This window comes from Siniperca chuatsi, linkage group LG19 (assembly GCF_020085105.1).
Source record: "Siniperca chuatsi isolate FFG_IHB_CAS linkage group LG19, ASM2008510v1, whole genome shotgun sequence".
In the NCBI taxonomy this organism is placed as follows: domain Eukaryota; kingdom Metazoa; phylum Chordata; class Actinopteri; order Centrarchiformes; family Sinipercidae; genus Siniperca; species Siniperca chuatsi.
In genome coordinates this window covers 19,163,248-19,181,401 of record NC_058060.1, presented here as the reverse complement: position 1 = coordinate 19,181,401, position 18,154 = coordinate 19,163,248, and the positions used below count along the sequence as shown (strand labels likewise).

At 36.7% G+C, this 18,154-nt stretch overlaps 2 protein-coding genes across 5 annotated transcripts in view; both read left to right on the top strand.

Annotated features, from left to right (window-relative positions):
• The window catches only part of tmem108 (transmembrane protein 108), a 50,454-nt gene extending 47,074 nt beyond the window's left edge, over nt 1-3,380 (top strand). For both annotated transcript variants that reach the window (XM_044175934.1, XM_044175935.1), the window contains exon 5: nt 529-3,380. In XM_044175934.1, coding sequence (XP_044031869.1) covers nt 529-645 — 117 coding nt within the window. In that variant the 3' untranslated portion in view covers nt 646-3,380. The remainder of the gene's footprint in view (nt 1-528) is intronic.
• A 1,945-nt stretch (nt 3,381-5,325) lies between these two features.
• cdv3 (carnitine deficiency-associated gene expressed in ventricle 3) lies at nt 5,326-10,167 on the top strand. Of its 3 annotated transcripts, XM_044175932.1 has the most exons (6): nt 5,368-5,462; nt 5,545-5,759; nt 6,547-6,620; nt 7,722-7,852; nt 8,110-8,272; nt 8,370-10,167. In XM_044175932.1, exons 2-6 carry the CDS (start codon nt 5,574-5,576, stop codon nt 8,494-8,496), a joined length of 681 nt encoding a protein of 226 aa, XP_044031867.1. In that variant the 5' UTR covers nt 5,368-5,462; nt 5,545-5,573; the 3' UTR covers nt 8,497-10,167. The 3 variants fall into 3 exon arrangements, with proteins under 3 accessions (XP_044031866.1, XP_044031865.1, XP_044031867.1); XM_044175931.1 differs by having other exon boundaries at nt 5,326-5,759; XM_044175930.1 differs by having other exon boundaries at nt 5,326-5,759; nt 6,544-6,620.
• The last annotated feature ends 7,987 nt before the right edge of the window (nt 10,168-18,154 follow it).

The window sequence follows — 18,154 nt, the reverse complement described above, 5'->3', positions numbered from 1 at the left end:
TAAGGCTAAATGACAGCGTTAGTTTTATTTGGATCGTGCTGATAAAATGGCCTGATTCCTGCTGTAAAACAAATCAATTTGTTTTTCACACCTCCCTCCTCTAGCACTGCCTTATTATTGCTGACTCACCATCAACAACCATTTCTACATCACTCTCCCCCGCCCCTACAATAAGTCCCTCTGTTGCCTTGTTTCTTCGGAGTCATCCCTCCCTTTTGTCTCTCCGCTCGTGAAGCTTTTACATCTTCCCTTCCGCCTCCTTTTGTATCTCTGTTCATCTAGCTTTGTCTCCTTTGTTCGCCATCTCCTTAAAAGCCCCGGGGATGCACCAAAACCATATTTTATTCTGTTCGCTTCCACACGACTCTGCTCATTGCCTGTAGAGTGACTTAGATACAGTAGACTGCAGCGTGTGCCCTAATGGTGAGCCCTGATATCGCTATGATCACGAATCATAGCTATTGTTTAACAGTTAGGCACCTGCGCTAAATGTCTTGTGTGTGTGTGTGTGTGTGTGTGCACTTGCAGGAGCATGACACCTGTCTACCCCCTAATGGAGACTACAGCGGCAGCAGCGTGGTCCTGGTTAACCCTTTCTGCCAGGAGACCCTCTTCATCAACAGAGACAAAGCTTCTGCCATCTAGAGACAGGAAAAGAGAGACACTGTTGGATTCTCCTCTTCTACTCCCCCTGCTGTTGTTGGCTATTTTATATATGTGGTAAATATTCAGAGACTTTGAATTTATACTGTATATGACAAATACAAAGAGCAACCAGAAAGAAGAGTGATGTAAACAGACACTATTTACTATGAGAATGCACCCGCATATTTTTCTGATGTACATTTTCTACAAAAGGCTTAATTGTGATAAAAGGTTTTTATTGTCTTTATAAAATACAGAGTATATGTGGTTTTGTTTTCATTACAGTGGCTTGATGGTGAGTGCACTGTGGATGTTGCCACATGAAATCTGCTTTAGAAAGAGAAACATGCTATGAAAACATTAAAGCTGTTCTTTGTAATTTTATTTTTCCTTTAAAATCAATCCCAAAATACTTATAGCCTGTTGAACTTGAATATAGCGTCTACGTACTTAGGGGGAAACAGAGATTTGTGACAAAATACTGTTTGTGAGATCAGGGTCCATATTTTTTAAACTGAGAAATACACTTGCAAATGCTCTAAAGAGCAAAACAACAGAACAAAAAGTTCTTGAAGTGAAGAATAAGACCTATTTATCAAGCTACTTACTTCTATTAACAACAAAGTGTAAGAGTAGCCTTTAAGAGAAGCTCTCAAGTGATCACATGATTAATCACATGTATGCTCTGAGCAGGAATAGCCAATCAGACATGTATTTACTCTTCTGTATATCTGCCCCATTTTTCTTTTTCTTTTTTATCCTTACATTTTACTCAGTGATGTTATTCTGCCAAAACACGTGATTTACATTTTTAAAAAAAGTTCATTTTCTTTGTGTGATTTCCTTAAATTTCACATTAAAATGTGAAATTAACAGTAATAATATGTATAATACATTATTAATAATAACAATAATAATAATAATAATAATACATTTTATTTATAGTGCACCTAAAAAATGCTTTACTTGATGAATCATGTGAGTAAAACAAAACCAAGAAATCTAAAACACAGTATAACAGCAGAATAGAGCAGGACAAAATCAAAAATTAAACATTTAAAGTGGCTATAATCGACAGTCTAATAATAACAAATGTGAAACATTTGTGAAAGGGGTCGCTTGTAGTGATGAACCTACAGAGAATTATCACCTGAATCTGCAGCTCCCCTCGGCTTTACGGAGCTTTATAGTGAGTTTCAGCTCATTGTTTAGCTGTCCGGCCCGCAACTTTACTGTTTTGGTTGTTTGGTTTTGGCCGCAGCAGGCAGCTGTTTTCTGTGAAAAAGGTCTGAAAACCCACTGTACACTACCTGCTCAGCACCAAACAGCACACAGACAAAGTTAGCGACTAGCTGGTGAACATAGTGGAGCATTTAGCAGCTAAAGAACCAGATATTTCCCTTACGCGTTGGTAGAGACCAAACACGGAGTCTAAATTAATGTTACTTGGTAACTGTTGGATGTGTAAACAAGCAACTGTTTACTAACTAAGTTCAATATATCAACCTAAAAGCTGATAACGTCAGTGTTCACAACTTGTTTCTTCTGCCCTTAAGTGGCCAAGAAAAACAGTTATTGCAGGTTTAAAGCAGTTTTAAAAAGGTTATATATATATAATGTGTTAAGTCATAAGAAATTTGATAAATAGCCTCTTATTCTTAAGTTTGCAAGTAAAAGTGAAGGATTTTTACTTTCACTTGAGTCCAAAATTGAACTTAGCAGTTTGATAAATACGGGACCAGATTTTAATGGTTATTTGAGCAGACTATTCGGGTGATTTGGGGTCTACATCTTGCAGTTTACTGACTTAAAATGGCTTTCCCCCTCATGTGTCACCAGCTTCTCTTAAGAGGGACCGCATAGATGTCTTAATTCCTTATGTTGGCCCTTTTATATATCAATGTGTGTATGTGTGTGTGTATGTGTGTGTGTGTGTGTGAATGCCCTGTTTGTGCATGTAAGCACACTGTGTGAGTGTGGACGGATGAGTTAAAATGTGCTGCCCCCTTAACCAAATATCACTGTTACTTTGAGTCAAACAAGACTTTGTATCACTTTCAGCTCAGTTTTATCTGTTTCTCTGTGTGTGTCTGTTTGTGCGTACGCCTGTGTCTGTCTGTCTGTCTCTTGACTGTAATGTGGAGTGGCCACTGGTGATATCCCAGTTTGACAGTTAGACCAAACTGTAAATGTCTCCCACCATAAATAACTGTGTTTGTTGAGGTGTTGAATGATTGTGAATTAGTTGCTGGACCACATAATGCGTGTTAGAGGCTGTCAAAAATTTTGACCAATAAAAACACTGAGATAAATAATGTATGCTGAATATTTACTGTGAGCACATAATGAGGCAGTTTAATTAAAAAGTGTGTTTGAATATTTTGTTTAATTATTGAACCTGTGGTCCTTCTATCATCTGTTTTACTTTGCATTGCTGCAGTTTTATTCAATAATCAATGCTGCCTGCCTCTATTGTCGCTAAAGATATTCTGCATTGTGACATGTTGTTCTGAAATCACTGATTCAAAAGGTGATGCTGAATAACACGGTTAAACATATTGATATTTCCTGCATTGGATGCTCACAGCTGGGCTTCTTGTTTTGCACGCTCAAAAGTGGATATTTTACAAAATGTTCAGTGGCACGGTGGAGCAGTGTTCAACATTATGTATTTTTTGTACTGTAGTATACACTGTACTTTTTACTGCTGAGCAATAAAACAAAGAAAAAACACAGTGACTGATCTGTTTGTCTGATTTATCCTTTTGGAAACTAAATTTAATCAACAGACATTTCCTCATATTGCCATGGCAGATTGATTTTGGATGCTAAGTCAAAAAAAAGGATGTCAAGTATCAGACCTACTGTACGTGAGTTAGATATCATACTTACTGGTTAACTATATAACAAAAGGAGTGTAAACAGTCTCGCCGACCACAGCACATCCATTGATGCAGTGAGCTGGAATTTTCTCTTTGTGCACCAGCAGTGCTACATCTGGTCAAGTGACCTTCTGGGAATATGTCATCCATTCAATAATCTATTTGCAAGCCTGCTTTACTGCTGAGGAGAGGCTTAATTTGATGTCAGTGTTATTAACAGATTTGTAAGCCTGTTCAAATCAGCCAAAATATGACACTTTTGACTGTGTCTTTTTTTCTGCCCATATTTGAAAATGTTTATACATTAACGGTCACATGCTGTTTAGCAAGTTTGGTATAAATACATTTCCAAAGAGGCAGTATTGCAGGAGTTTAAAGTTTTTTTTATTTAAATTTTGGAGGTTATTTTTAGTCAAAATAAGATGTGGAAGTGCTGATGAATATTTAAAACTCGATCTATGTAGAGTTCCTGATTTACCCTCCTTTGTAAACAATTGCATAAATGCATCCACTCCACTTGGTGCGTTCTTGTTCTGTGACTAAATGGTCATGCTGAGAATTTGGTTTTAAATGTAAAAAAAACATTGCTTTTACCTTGAGATGGCAGGGATTTGTTGCATCTCTGTAATTAATATTATAAAGAGTACGGTCTAGACCTGCTCTATAGGAAAAGTGCAATGAGATAACTTCTGTTATGAATTGGTGCTATATAAATAAAATAAATTAAAAAAGAAAAATTGAATATTCAAAATCTAAATCCTGGAAGAATTCTTCTAAAATCCATGTTGATCCGGGAGAAGGATCCCTCCCCTATGCTCCTTCTGAAGTTTCTGCCATTTCTTCTCCATTAAAGGGTTTTTTGGGGGAGTGTTTCCTTACCTGAATCGAGGGTCTAAGGTTAGAGAGTGTCGTATGCTGTACAGATTGTAAATCCCCTTGAGGCAAATTTGTGATATCGGGCTATATAAAAACATTTTACTTGACATGTGACAGTTTTAAGAAATTTAATCTTACAAAAATACTAAATGTAAAATAAAGAAATATGCAATTAAATTCAACATAGGTTCAGAACATGTGCACGTTAATATGGAAGCCCAATTCTGCCAGGGAAAAAAAGAGAAATGTTAGGAATGCCAAATAAAAATACTCACTGTAACTCAAAATTACTATATTTAACTCATGACTTTTGAATTATGAGCTATAAAGTCAAACGTCATGGATTAGGAAGTCAAAATGACAAGATACTAAAAATGACTGCAAATGAAAAATGATTAGATGGTAAATCAAAAGTCAGACTTTTAAGTCAAAGTTTGGGGATAATAAATCATTTATGAGATAGTAGTAAGTAGTCATTTTATTTAGTCAATATTTGTACTTATTATCTCATAATTTTGATGTAAAATCAGTTATTTTATTTATTTGATTTGTAGGTTTTCGTCCATTTCTTTCTTTTCCTGGAGGAAATGAGCTTAAAACCGTGCCAATTAAATTTTTACTATTGTTTACTCTTATTTATTATCATTTATATACATTAGACTGATTTCCTGCTGGGATATTGTCACAACCATCACATAGCAGTAAAAAGAATTGTACTACATTTGAACCAAAAAAATTATGAAAACATAAATATTTTTTAAAGTTTTTTAAGAGTTTTTTTAAATTTAATTTTAGAGGGTTTTCAAAATTAAAATGCAATAAAAATAAAATGAAATATGATTGATATATATGAGAAAATGTACTAATATTGTGATTTTATTTTTTGTGGAAGGCTCGTAATATTTCCGGTTCAGGGTAGTAGTTCTTCCGGGTTACGGTACAGATTTGTCAAATAGCCTGTGCATGGCATGGTTGACAGGGTAGCCGACGTTTCAGACAGGTATCCAGAGTCGACATTTTTATCAGCCTGTAACAGAAGTTAAACCGTCAGAATAAAAAGTAACTCCATCTTTTCTGAGCACTTTAACAACTGTTCTCAATCTCCGAGAGCAGATTTTCATATTTGTCATTGCTCGGTTAGCTAACTATAGTTGACGTTGCTCTTTGAAAATGGCGGATGCACCACCAGAGAAGAGCCTGGACGATTTCTTTGCCAAGCGGGATAAAAAGAAGAAGAAGGAGAAAGGAAAGGGCAAGGAGTCCGCTGCCGGGCCTACGTCGAGTGTGGTAAAAAAGACCAAGAGGGAGAAGGAAAAATCTGCGAAAAACGAGAATCAAGACGCACAGATTGAAAAGGTAACCAACGCCACTCTCCGCTAACTTTTTTTTTTTGCCTCAACGTCTTTTCCAGATGCCGGTGTCGTATCAAATGTTGTATCCCCCGTCGCAATCTGCGTCCGCCTTAAATATAGCCCTCTTTTTTGGACATCTCTTCAACGTTTCACCAATCTATGAGGGGAGAACCGTGAATGTATATTTTGACATGAAGGGAGAAAACGCCGGTTGCTAGCTAACATAGCATATGGTTTCCCCCTGGCACACTTTCTGACGGGATACAAAATTTGTCACGACACGCGTTTGTTACAATATTTTTTTTATTTATTTTTTTACAACCTTAGCTTCCGTTTCGTGTCAAAATATTAGTTAGATGTAATCGTTTGAGGCCCACTTATTAGCTAATATACTGACAGTGGCCTTGTATTTGCACGGGGAAGCTGTCATTCACATCTTTGAATAACTAGGCCGAGCCGCCATTTGTCACAAGTTTTAACGGGGTTGATTGCATTTTTAGCTTCAAATGACATGAAGGTATGATTGTGTGACAAAGCTAAGTTATCTATTATAAGGTTAGACAACTTGTCACACTGGTGGGTAACGATGAGTTAAACTGTTATGGCCTGTGTAACCATTTTTTTGGGAAGACCTGTCCAGTGTGCAGATGTTTTTCAAAGAGGGGCCTCAGTAAATTAAGCATTACCAAAAAAAAATAACCTACGTATTTGGTAACACTATAAGTTGTAGAAAGTTATTATGTAATTTTACTGTGGTGTACTTTGAGTTAATGCTTCCTTTTGCCCAGGAGGACGAGGAATGGAAAGAGTTTGAGCAGAAAGAAGTGGATTACAGCGGGCTTCGACTGCAAGCTTTACAGATAAGGTGAGGGTAAAATATATAATATTTGGTTGTCATGGCTCCTTGTCCACATGAATAGTTGTCATCTGCATCTCAACCTTGGTGGGATCAAGTTGGGGCCAGTAAGGACCGTGATCCCTATGACTGGTCTCCCATCTTCCAACATTTAGAAAAATATAATTTCAACCACAAACTATACTACTGCCAGCAGCAGTAAAGCCAGCATTTGCAAGAGTTTAAACTTCCCTTCCTTATGTAGCTGCCATTGTGCATTGGTTATGGGGCAGATTCAGGATGTAATGATACAGTTAGCCTGTTTCAAAAAAAGTCCAATTATCAAGCTAGGGTAAGGCTGCCTTACTATTTGGATTAGGCAGTGCTCTCAGCTACATTTTGGATTGATTCACTACAGGACTTGGGGTGTAATACACTCCCAGTGCTTAATTAAATGAAAATAAACTGTCTGTTCATCTTCTGAAATATGTTTTTCTTCTTGTTCCTACAGTTGGATGTTTGAGCTTCACTGTGCAGAATGATGTATGTAAAGATCACATTTTCATCTTCTGAAAGTGGGGGCCTTTCACTGTGCTAATTGAAAATCACATTTTAATTTGTGATTTGTGACATCAGAAATAGTTTGGAGGCCAATCCTTTAAGTTACAACTTAAACAAGTGTGATGTAGAAACTTGAAGCCGCATGGACTTTACAGTGAAGTGGGAGACATCTTGTGTCCAGCAGGAAAACTTTAGAAATTCTGGAGTTTTTAATGAGCTAGACGGGGTAGATGCCCTTTTTAAGGATTTTAATGTGGAAATTATACTGTTTTTAGTGGAAAAAACATATCAGAGACACATTATTGTTCCAAAGCAGCAATTTGTATATATGTTTTAATAAATGTCTGGAGGGGATCTTTAATTACTTTTTAGGGATAACATATGAAAAAACCATTTTCATTTTCACCGTCCTAAGTTTATATAATAGTTTAGTCATTGAATTTAGTGCAAAATCTAAATAATATGTGCTCTTACATGAATGAATAAATCAACTTGTTTTACGAAGAAAAGAAGTCCTAGATAGCTCGTCTTGGGTTCACCTCTGCTCAACTGCCTTCTGGCTGTTTACAGTGACGAGAAAGAGGAAGAGGAGTACGAGAAGGAGGAGGTTGGTGAGGATGGAGAGATCATTCTGGTCAGTGGAGACAAAGTGTCTGGTCCCTGGAACAAGTCTGGTGCTGCTCCAGCTGCTGCACCTGTGGGTGAGTAATCCAACTTCAACCCTTGCTGATTATGGGATGCTGGGACCCTATGACTGAGCTACATTTTCCAGTGCATTCCAAGCCAAACACATTTTAGAAATTAGTTTTATCATAAAACCATTATGTACACAGCCTGAAGCAGTTATAAACCACTAATTAATTTAATAGGTTTACGTAATGTGTTTTGATAAGATAAAAATTATTTTGCCACTGAAAATCAGTTTTTCTCTAAACTGGTGTCATTTCTGTTATTACAGAGGATGTAGAGGTGCCTGAGTCGAAGCCTGCTGGTGTATATCGCCCTCCAGGGGCTCGGCTGTCCACCACTAAACGAGTGCACATCCAGGGGCCTCCTGAGATCTTCAGTGACACGCAGTTTCCTTCTCTACTGTCCACCGCCAAGCACGTGGAGACACGCAAGTAAGTAGAGTTCAGTGAGAATCGTTTTAACATGGTACATTTGAGAGGTTGATGTCATGTTGCAGTTTGACCGAAGCAATACATGTCTGTGTTTCAGGGATAGAGAAATGGAGAAGACCTTTGAGGTTGTGAAACACAGGAACCGTGGTAGAGAGGAGACGAGTGGCGCTTCTATGCAGCAGTTGCAGCTTGACAACCAGTACGCCATCCTTGGGGATAAGTAAAGCCGCTCCCCTCCGTCCCCTGGCCCCTTCTGCACAGTCCTGCCCAGCCCCTTGAAGGAAGCTGAACTCCAGCTGTGTTGACTGCAGTCCTGACAGAGCTCACGCTGCCACCATCACCACACTGTTTAATCACACACACAGCCTCATATACATATATACATACATACACACTCATACACAGCAACACCAATGCAGCACATACAGTGACACTCCCTTTGAATAAATCAGTAACACACTTCACATACATTTGGTCGGCAAAACTGAAGGACTGCATCTGAAGGGGCTGTTGAAAGAGGGAATAATTGGAAAGGAAAAAGCAAAATACACCCAAACGTACAACACTGCAGCAGCAACAAAAGACGATGTAGTCCTTTGTGGATTGTACTCAGAGCAGCAGTTGTGTGGCGCAACTTTTCTCTGGACTTCAACTTGCTTCGATAAAGCCACAGAGGATCGAAGACAACTTTAGGCAAGATGATTTTACAAACTTCTGTGAAAATATCTATTTTTTTGCAAGATCCTTATAACCCAATCGCACATGGTATTTTGGGGTGTGTTTTTGTGTTGCGGTTGGGGCTTCGGGAGTGGGGATCCTACCTCAGCGGTATAGCTGGTGGTGACAATGCGGACTGAGCTTTTTTTTTTTTTTTTTTTTTTTTTTCGCTGTGGTGGTGAACGGGGCAAACACCAACCCTCCCCACATACAAGCTGGCCATCAGGCTCTTTCATTTAGAAACTTGAAGCTTAGTTTTTTTTCCTTCATGTTGATGACACTCTGCAAAGATCTATGGACAAGAAGCGATAGGTTGTGGTCCTCATTTAGAATTTCTATATAAAGTGGCCTTACTGATAGAGAGAAACTGCTGTGTCATCTGAAAAGAACTTTGCTTGTTGTCTCACGGGCTGCTGCCTGCCTCTGGATCTCACCACTTTGTGACAAAAAAAAAAAAACAACGTATACAAACAAAAAAAAACCTTTTTGTTCAAGAATGTAGTGCTGTTGTAGTTTGCCTGATGATTACAACTACTAACTGTCTTTCATATCCACTGTTTGATTTTGCTGCCCTTACTTTGTTTCGGTCTTTTTAGACATCAGCAAAAGAGAAATTAAAGCTTTGTTTGTAATCCAAAACCATTCTTTTGGCAACAAATGCTTTACTGTGGTTTGATACAGATGTTACAGTGTCAAGAAAAATAACAAACCACTTTAAAAGCATATTTGTTGAGGTTGTTTGGCCATATTGAGTTGACAACTTTTATAATTTGTTGTAAAGTGGTACACTTCAACCCCAGTTTTAAGACTTTGCTTCTTTTTTTTATTTTTATCAAGGCTTTTCCTCATAAGTAAATGTGCTGTCTCAGCCCTCATTGCAGTCGTGTAGAACAGGTAGCTTGTGCATAACTTAACTTCCAGAGAGTTATAGCGACTACTCTTCTGTAAAAGCAAAACCAACAGAGTACTATCCACTTACAAAACAGTGGTACACCCAGTTAAAATCAAATGGGTTTTTACTACAAGCATAGTTATGTTTTAGAAAGGTGAAGAAGGACTGGATTTATGTTCTATGTTTCTGTCCTTTCCATCAAAGATGTCGGGGACACTTTGGGTGGACGTAGATAATATTTGTGATGAGAAGAGCCTAACACAAAAAATAAAGTGATCCTTGTGAATTACGTGTTGTCTGAATCTTTAAACATTGAAAAAGGGGATTTCTACAGTGTCTTTTTCCAGAAAAGGTGTTGTTATCCACTTGTAAACTTAAGACTTGTGTTAACCTGCTATCCCTCCCAGAATCACTCCCTGAATTCCCGTGGTGTCTCATTTCGTCAGAGGAGGTGTTGATTTTGAGAAATCATGGATAAATTATCAAAAGTTACAGCTGTTTTTGGAAAAAGTAGATGTTTCAAATGACCGTACCAAGCAAATTAACAAATAAAAGAAACTTCTCACACAACAGACTTGAAATGTTTATTTGAAGGATGCTGTAACACCAGCAGAATGATTAAAAGGTGATTTCTGTCTGTTTGGATTTAAAACATGTCGCCATCTGTTGAGCCCCTCTGTCTGTCTTTCAATTTTGCTTCCCCTGAAAAGACAAGATGACCAACATTTAAAGTTATACAGCTTAAAATCAAAATATTTGTAATTAATTGACACATGCAGTTTTCAAGGTTGTTTTTCAGATTAAATGCTGTGTTACTTGCAACATCGTATCATAAACGCTAATTGTGGTGAATAGTTTCTTACCTGGATCACATTTCTGTCAATTGGTTTGGGCGGAAAACCAAGTCCATTTCCAAGAGGGTGCCATAAACCACTTGACTGAAAGAAGACGTTATTTCAGGAATTATTTCAGGAATTTACAGTAATACAGTGAAATAAGTATGTTGATAAATATGACTTTTTCCAAAATATATTATCATTCTATATAACACTTTGTCTCTGAGTTTGCCTGCAAGATACTTTAGTCAAGTCAAGTCAAGTCTGCTTTATTATCAATTCTTCCACACGTACATTACATACATACAGAGAATCGAAATTGCGTTACTCTCAGACCCCCGGTGCATACAGATAACACTAACAGTAGAGCCTAAAATCTAGATCAAAATAAAATATAAGCTAAAACTATACAATTTAGGCTGTTAGGGTCGAAATTTAATAAGTGCTGCCTTGCTCATGTGTCATCCATCTTTCACCGTACTTTATCCGTCCATGAGTTTTTTAATGGCAAGGAAAAAAATGCAGATAACATAAGAAAAAAACAGGCCTTGTATTAGAGACAGTGCTTTGAGTATGTTTTATTATATTTTAGTGAGATGGCTCCCTGTTTTCTGATCAAGTCCCATTTTAATCATTTAGTTTCCTTTATTTAACTGGGTACTGTTTGCTGTTAAAGCAAACAAAACCTCCATGTTGTCTTGATAAATTCAGGTTTGTAGATTCCGATCGCACTAAATTCATGTACTGAGTCCAACATCCTCCTGCTATTACTCTCCCCGGCCACGAGGTGGCAATGCTGCTGCACGGCGTTATCATGAGCACGGAGCCCATTCCGGTTGAAACACAATAGAGTTCAAATGGCGGGCTAACCAAACTCAAGTTGGAAATTGGCTACACATTTGTAGTGAAAACGAAGAAAATTAAGACACAGTTGGTGAATGAAAGCACCGATTTAGAGAACTAACACTAGTCGAGGGATAACAACATCGAGGTGGTGGACGTAAGTTTCACTCCTATTGATTCTGGAGCTGATATTGATGCTAGCTAACGTTAGCCCTGGAACTGACAACCGCCCCTATAGACTGAATAAAGTCACCTGTTCAACCAGGTAGTCACATTTAACTAGTGCAACTTTGTGAGCACTTGCTTGCCAACTTGGGATATGTAGCTGTAAATTACCATTGTAGTGTGTTTGATCGTTAGCTAGCGAAGTTATCGCTAGCTAGCTCCATTTGTTACCTCGCACTCTGTACGTTACATAGCGTACTCTACTTAAACTTCAACGAAAAAATAAAAACGTTACTTGTTCCCTGTTGTCTAGAAGCGGGTTTGATCTTCGATGGTATTTTTGTGATCTCACAGATCTCTATTCTGTCCGGAATGATGACCCCTTTGTCCCGGGGCGAAACCAACGTTTGAGACCAATATTTCCACAGATTTGGGCACTGTCCTGGACTGCCATAACTAACGTCTGTGGAAATGTTTAATTTCAACGATGGTTTTGCCCCAGGCAACCATGGTTATTCCGGGCAGACAGCAGACATCTGGTGCCTCACAAACATAGCTTAAAAATGCAACCAGCTGTTGTATAACAAGTATGAAATAACATTAACATTTTACCATCCAAGATTTGCATAGGCCATGCGACCAAATCACACAATCAAATTCAGGCTAGCATAAAACTTTTTGCTAACGTTAACGTTAAATTATCATATTTTTATGTAAATGTACCCCAGGTCCAAGAAGCCATTCATTTCTGTGGGGTTTGAATATGAATTAGGAGACACTTGTAACTTTAACTACAAGTGTACATTAAATTTAGTCAATGCAGCATTAGCAAACTTAGTTTAGGTAGCATTTCTCAAAACAAGTGATAAAGTGAGAAGAAACTGGGGGAAAGGGGAGATAAGAGACAGAGAAAAATGAAAAAACATGCATATTAAAGTGTACAACCTACAAAAACAATTATAAAAGAGAAAACCAAAGAAAACAAATAGGTTTTAAGATGCTTTTTAAAGATGTGTAGTTATTTTAACATTGACATAAAAATATATTGCCGACCTATGAACAGAATCAGAAATACTTTATTGATCCCAGAGGGGAAACTCTTTTGTTACAGCAGCTCACTATCACGTACACACAGGAATAGAAGTACTAAGCAAAAAATATAATACACTATAATACAGGTCAGATAAATTAAGTAACAAGTGGGTATAAGTATAAAATTAAAATAAGTGTAAAGTACAAAGTAGATTTACCGGTTGATGATAAGGATGTACGTTATAATAACACAATGTAAGTGATGGATTACATAACTAACTGCCAGTTTATTAGGTCCACCTAGCTACAGTAAAACTAATGTAGTTTAAAACAGCAGCCCTGAAATAGATCCTACCTTCATGAAGGTTATAATGTTGAGTTATAGAGAAGTATTTATTCAGCTTAACAGTCATTTTGGAGGCTTTAGTTTGGTGCTGTTTAATTGTATTGGCTTATACTGAGAGGTGTTTCTATCATTAGGTCTAACTGTTTTGCTGCAGTGGTGCCAACGTCCTGTAATTTCTCACCAGTTATAACATATTTTGGAGCTAACACAATATAAGAATTATGCTTTTTTAATTGCCTGGCCCTTCAGTCTGTGCTGTAACCAATGGTGGAAAGTAACATTACTTTAAGTGCATTTACTCAAGTATTGTACTTAAGTACAATTTTGAATTACTTGTACATTACTTCAGTATTTCCATCACAAGTCATTAAAATTAGCCCCGCCTTTACCAGCTGTAACATTACCATGAAGTATACATTAATGCTTCAATAATCATAATCCAATATTATAATATACATTATTCTGAAATGGGCAGTGCATGATGAGTACTTTTACTTTTGGTACTTTGAGTAAAGTTTCATGCTAATACTTTTGTACTTTTATTTCAGAATCAGATCAATCTTTTATTTGTAACAGAGTATTTCTACACAGTGGTATTGCTACTAAGTAGAAAATATGAGTACTTCTTCCACCGCTGGCTGTAACTACTGCTAGTCAGCCTCCACTAATTACAGAAGTCCCGTCAGTGATCTCTTTGACCAGGCTTGTCTTGAAAATTAATAAAATCACTTTCTCCTGCTGTCACTTTTTTCATCTACCCATACCTGCGTTGGCTTGCCCGTAGTTTGAAGTGGTGCTGTGCCTTCTGCAGGCCACTGAAATTGAAAGAGATAGGACTTGAATTAAAAAAATATACAATCCTAAACCAAAGACACAACATTGGGTGTTTGCATAATATCTTTTTGCCTTTTTGTTTATTCTGTTTCTGCAAGGTCATTGACATACAAATTCAAAGCAGCAAAATAATAAATCAATAAACCTTCATCAAGACAACAGCAGTATGATAAGTGCTCCAGCTTATCATTGATTCTTGAAAAAAGTAAAGTAAATTCTTCATTTAAGTCAAAATTGTTAAGTTTAAATCTGAAGTCTGGTTCTGCAACCTATGTTTAACACTTACCTGTTAGTTAAGCAATAGTCCTACAATGTTAAATATACAGCACACTAAATAACATTTGAAAGACTAATGTAGACTACCTTTCAGCTCTAGGTAACACAAATCAAGTTGCAGAAATTCAAGTCATTGCAAATAAGTAGCAAATTGCAGTACGTTATTTAGCGGGTTAGAGTAATACATTAGAGAATAACACAAAACGTACAGAGCATTAGCAGAGTTAATTATTAATTATATTAATTATAATAAATTATTAAAAGCCACCAATTGTAACACACTGTCTTACCGAGGCTGCGAGAATGAATCCTACCAAACACAGTAGTGTAAGTCCTCTCATCTTGAACATAAATTAGCCTCCAATCTGCTAATACACCTGCTTTATAGTGTTTCTGTCAGTAGGAGGAGTGTGCAGTGTGTACTGCAAAGAAGTGTCCTACTTAGATTTTAGCTTAATATCAAAGTCCAAGTTGGTATATTTGTTTGCAAATGTGAAATTGCTTACTCACACAAAGACTGTTGTGTGACCTATTCCCATTTTCAAGTGTTGTTGTGCTCAACATTAAAGGAATTGCATTTCTAATATATTTAACCCTAATCCATAGAAAGTGTAATTAAAGCTTGTTTCTAATCTGAAATCATTCTTTTACTACCAGATGCAGATGGTCACAGATGTTAGTGTCAAGAAAATAATGTCAGGAAACCACTTTGAATGCATATTTTTTTTAGGTTGATTGCCCATATTGGGTTCATTACTTTTATAATTAGTTGTAATATTTTAACCCCACTTTAAATACTGTAACACTGTAAAAAACAGGCCTTGTATTAGAGACAGTGCTTTGAGTATGTTTTATTATATTTTATTGAGATGGCTCCCTATTTTCTGATCAAGTCCCATTTTAATCATTTAGTTTCCTTTATTTAACTGGGTACTGTTTGATGTTAATGGAAACTCAAAACCTCCATGTTGTCTTGATAAATTCAGGTTTGTAGATTCCGATCGCTCTAAATTCATGTACTATTTTGTTCCAACATCCTCCTGCTATTACGTAAATCTGTTTTCATGAGGGCTTTTCCTCATAAGTAAGCATACTTACGCCTGTAAGCCTGTTTAAAATGGTGAAGAACTGGATTTGACTGGATTGAATCCTGCTGGGACATTTTGGGTAGAAATAAGCATTTGTAATGTAGGGCCGCAACTAATGATTGTTTTCATTATTGATTAATCTGCAGATTATAGTTTTTGCTAAATTAATTGTTAACAAATCCCATCAAAAGACCAAAACCAACTATGGCTTTGCCTGTCTCTCAATACTTTCTGGCTACCACAGCCTTTCTGTCTGCATTCTGCCCCAAGTCCATTTTTCCTTAGATGCAAGTCTTATAGTATAGTTAGTCAAAAAGGCTCAGTATTTTCCTGAAACAGCTGACCACTGTTATTTTTAGCAAATGTTACTGAAACAGAAGTAAATAGTGCATTTGTTGAGGACTATTTTCAGCTGTGGATTAATACACATTTGGTGCTCTAGTGAGTATTTACAGCAGCAAGATGGTGTATGTGAGACTGACTCAAAATAAACTACAGTGTGTTTGTGTGAAGGAGCATGTCACCCACTGCAACAGTGTGGCTCATTGATGTTTTTTAATAGTTTTTGGACAACAATGGACCTCTGTGGCTCAAATAAATAAGCTATATCAAGCCCTATGTAAGCCCTTAAATAAAGTTAAATTCAACTCAAAATGTCTGAGGTTTGCAAAGTGACATTTAAGTTATTGCAAAGTGAGTGAAGAACTTTATTAAGCAGATTACAATGAGAATAATGAATTGACAGAAGTTATAGAACAAACAAACTACAGAAATGTTCTTAGTAATTAAAGTTATATCCTTTTCAATTTCTTACCTTTGTGTCCTCTGCATCAGTATGTGGTGTTGGTGGGAACCCAAAAGTATTTTCAATTGGCAGGTGGGTACCATTCCACTATACAAATAATGAAGTAAAATGATAAATGAATCTGAAGTTCACACTCTTGTATGTTAACATTTTGTCTCTGAGTCATATTAGGCTGTTACACTTTATTTCTGCCGCCTCCTCAGAAAACTCAATCATATGTTTAGTTTATGAAAGGTAAGTCTACCTACCTGTGCACTCGTATTATTTTCTCTGATTTCCTCTGGTGCCTGAAACAGAAAGTCATTGAACTTTAATAAATAAGTATGCATATTTACCCTAATGATAATGACACAACAGTGGGTGTTTACTTGTTCCTGAAAGGTTGTCGACTTTGGACTTCAAACAAAGCAGCAAAATAATAAGAAAATGAACCTGTTTCATAGAAATAGCAGCAGTGGGATACAAACTCTAGACCTTGACTCCAGCTTTTTCTTTGATTCTTGGACATTAAAACATTAATGAAAACAAAATGTACTTTGCAACATTGCATGTAAAGTCATGTAAATAGAACCAGAATTTTTTTCTATATTTGCAACAAATAAACAATAAATGAACCTGTTACATAGAAAAAGCACAATGCATGTTGTATCAAAATGAAAATTGAAGTCAGAGGCCTATATAATATTCAAACCATTGCAAAGAGAGTCAAGAACTTTGTTTAAAAATTTAGTCATTTTGTAAAGGACACGGTTGGATAAAGTGAAATTTAAAAGCAATCAGTGGCAGTCTTCAGGCATACACCCCTCATTCCGTCCAATCTTCTCTACCACAGACTCGGAGGCAAACTCAATACTTTGAAACTGGTAGATATTTTAGAAAATACTTGTCCCAAACAAGATAAAAGCCATGCACTTCTCAGTATCTAGAAGCTGAAAAAAGCGCCATTAATCTCCTCTCGTGACATCAGATGTAAAGAGGCATTTGTTGTGGTTTAAATCTATTTGTTACTCTGCAGCAGCCCTCACCTTAACTTTTGTTTGAATTGGATATCAAGTTTCATATAAACAAATCAAACTGTCTGAAGCAGGCGACAACATTACAAATAATATATACAAACAACAACACTATAAATACTTTCGACTTCCAAAAACCTCAAAGTCTACTCACCGTTGAGTTGGTTGTTACATTAAACCCATGCGGATTGTCCATCGGGTATCTACTCCCTGGTGGCCACTGAAAATTGCAATTTAAAATTATTTAACCATAGTCCAAAGACATAATAGTGTTTGCTTAGTAGCTCAAACTGTCCAAAGCAGCTGACACTGGATTTCCAAGAACATACTTTATGACTCCATACTTTGACCTCCAAAAATCTCATGGAAAATGGTGAAATGAGCCACTGTTGATGAGTTGGTTGTTGCGTTCTATTCACCTTTGGCCACTGAAATTGGAATAACCTTAATCCAAAGACATAATAGTGTTTGGATAGTAAGGACATTGACATTGGATTTCAAACACAGCAGCTACATAATCAATAAATTAACCTGTTTCATAGAATTAGCATGATATATCCTGTAGACCTCTTCACTGACGTTCATCAATTCTAAAAAATACAAAAACAAACTATAGAATTGTTCTTTGTAGTTAAAGTTATATCCTTTTCAGTGTCTTTTGAGATCAGTAAATCTGGGGAAAATCACCAATCTTACCATCTTACTAGGTGCTGCGAGAGTGAATCCCACCAAACTGAGTAGTATGAGCCCTCTCATCTTGAACATAGATTAATCTATCTGCACATACACCTGCTTTATAGTGACCATGTAAGTGGGTGGAGTCCAGTGGTGGAGGAAGCATTCAGATCCTTTACTTAAGTAAAAGTACTAGGAATAACACTAAAAATACTCTGTTACAAGTAAAAGTCCTGCATTGAAAATGTTCCTTAAGTAAAAGTGTGTAAGCACAATCAGGAAAATGTACTTATAGTATTAAAAGTAAAAGTATGCAAAACAGTCCCTTGTGACCATTATAATATGTATTATTAGGTTATT

Bases quoted from the DNA above. Each gene is read 5' to 3' on its own strand.
- cdv3 (XM_044175930.1), top strand. From the start codon at position 5,574: ATGGCGGATGCACCACCAGAGAAGAGCCTGGACGATTTCTTTGCCAAG. The intron at 5,760-6,543 runs GTAACCAACGCC...CCTTTTGCCCAG, and splicing joins AAGACGCACAGATTGAAAAG to GAGGACGAGGAATGGAAAGA. The intron at 6,621-7,721 runs GTGAGGGTAAAA...GGCTGTTTACAG, and splicing joins CTGCAAGCTTTACAGATAAG to TGACGAGAAAGAGGAAGAGG.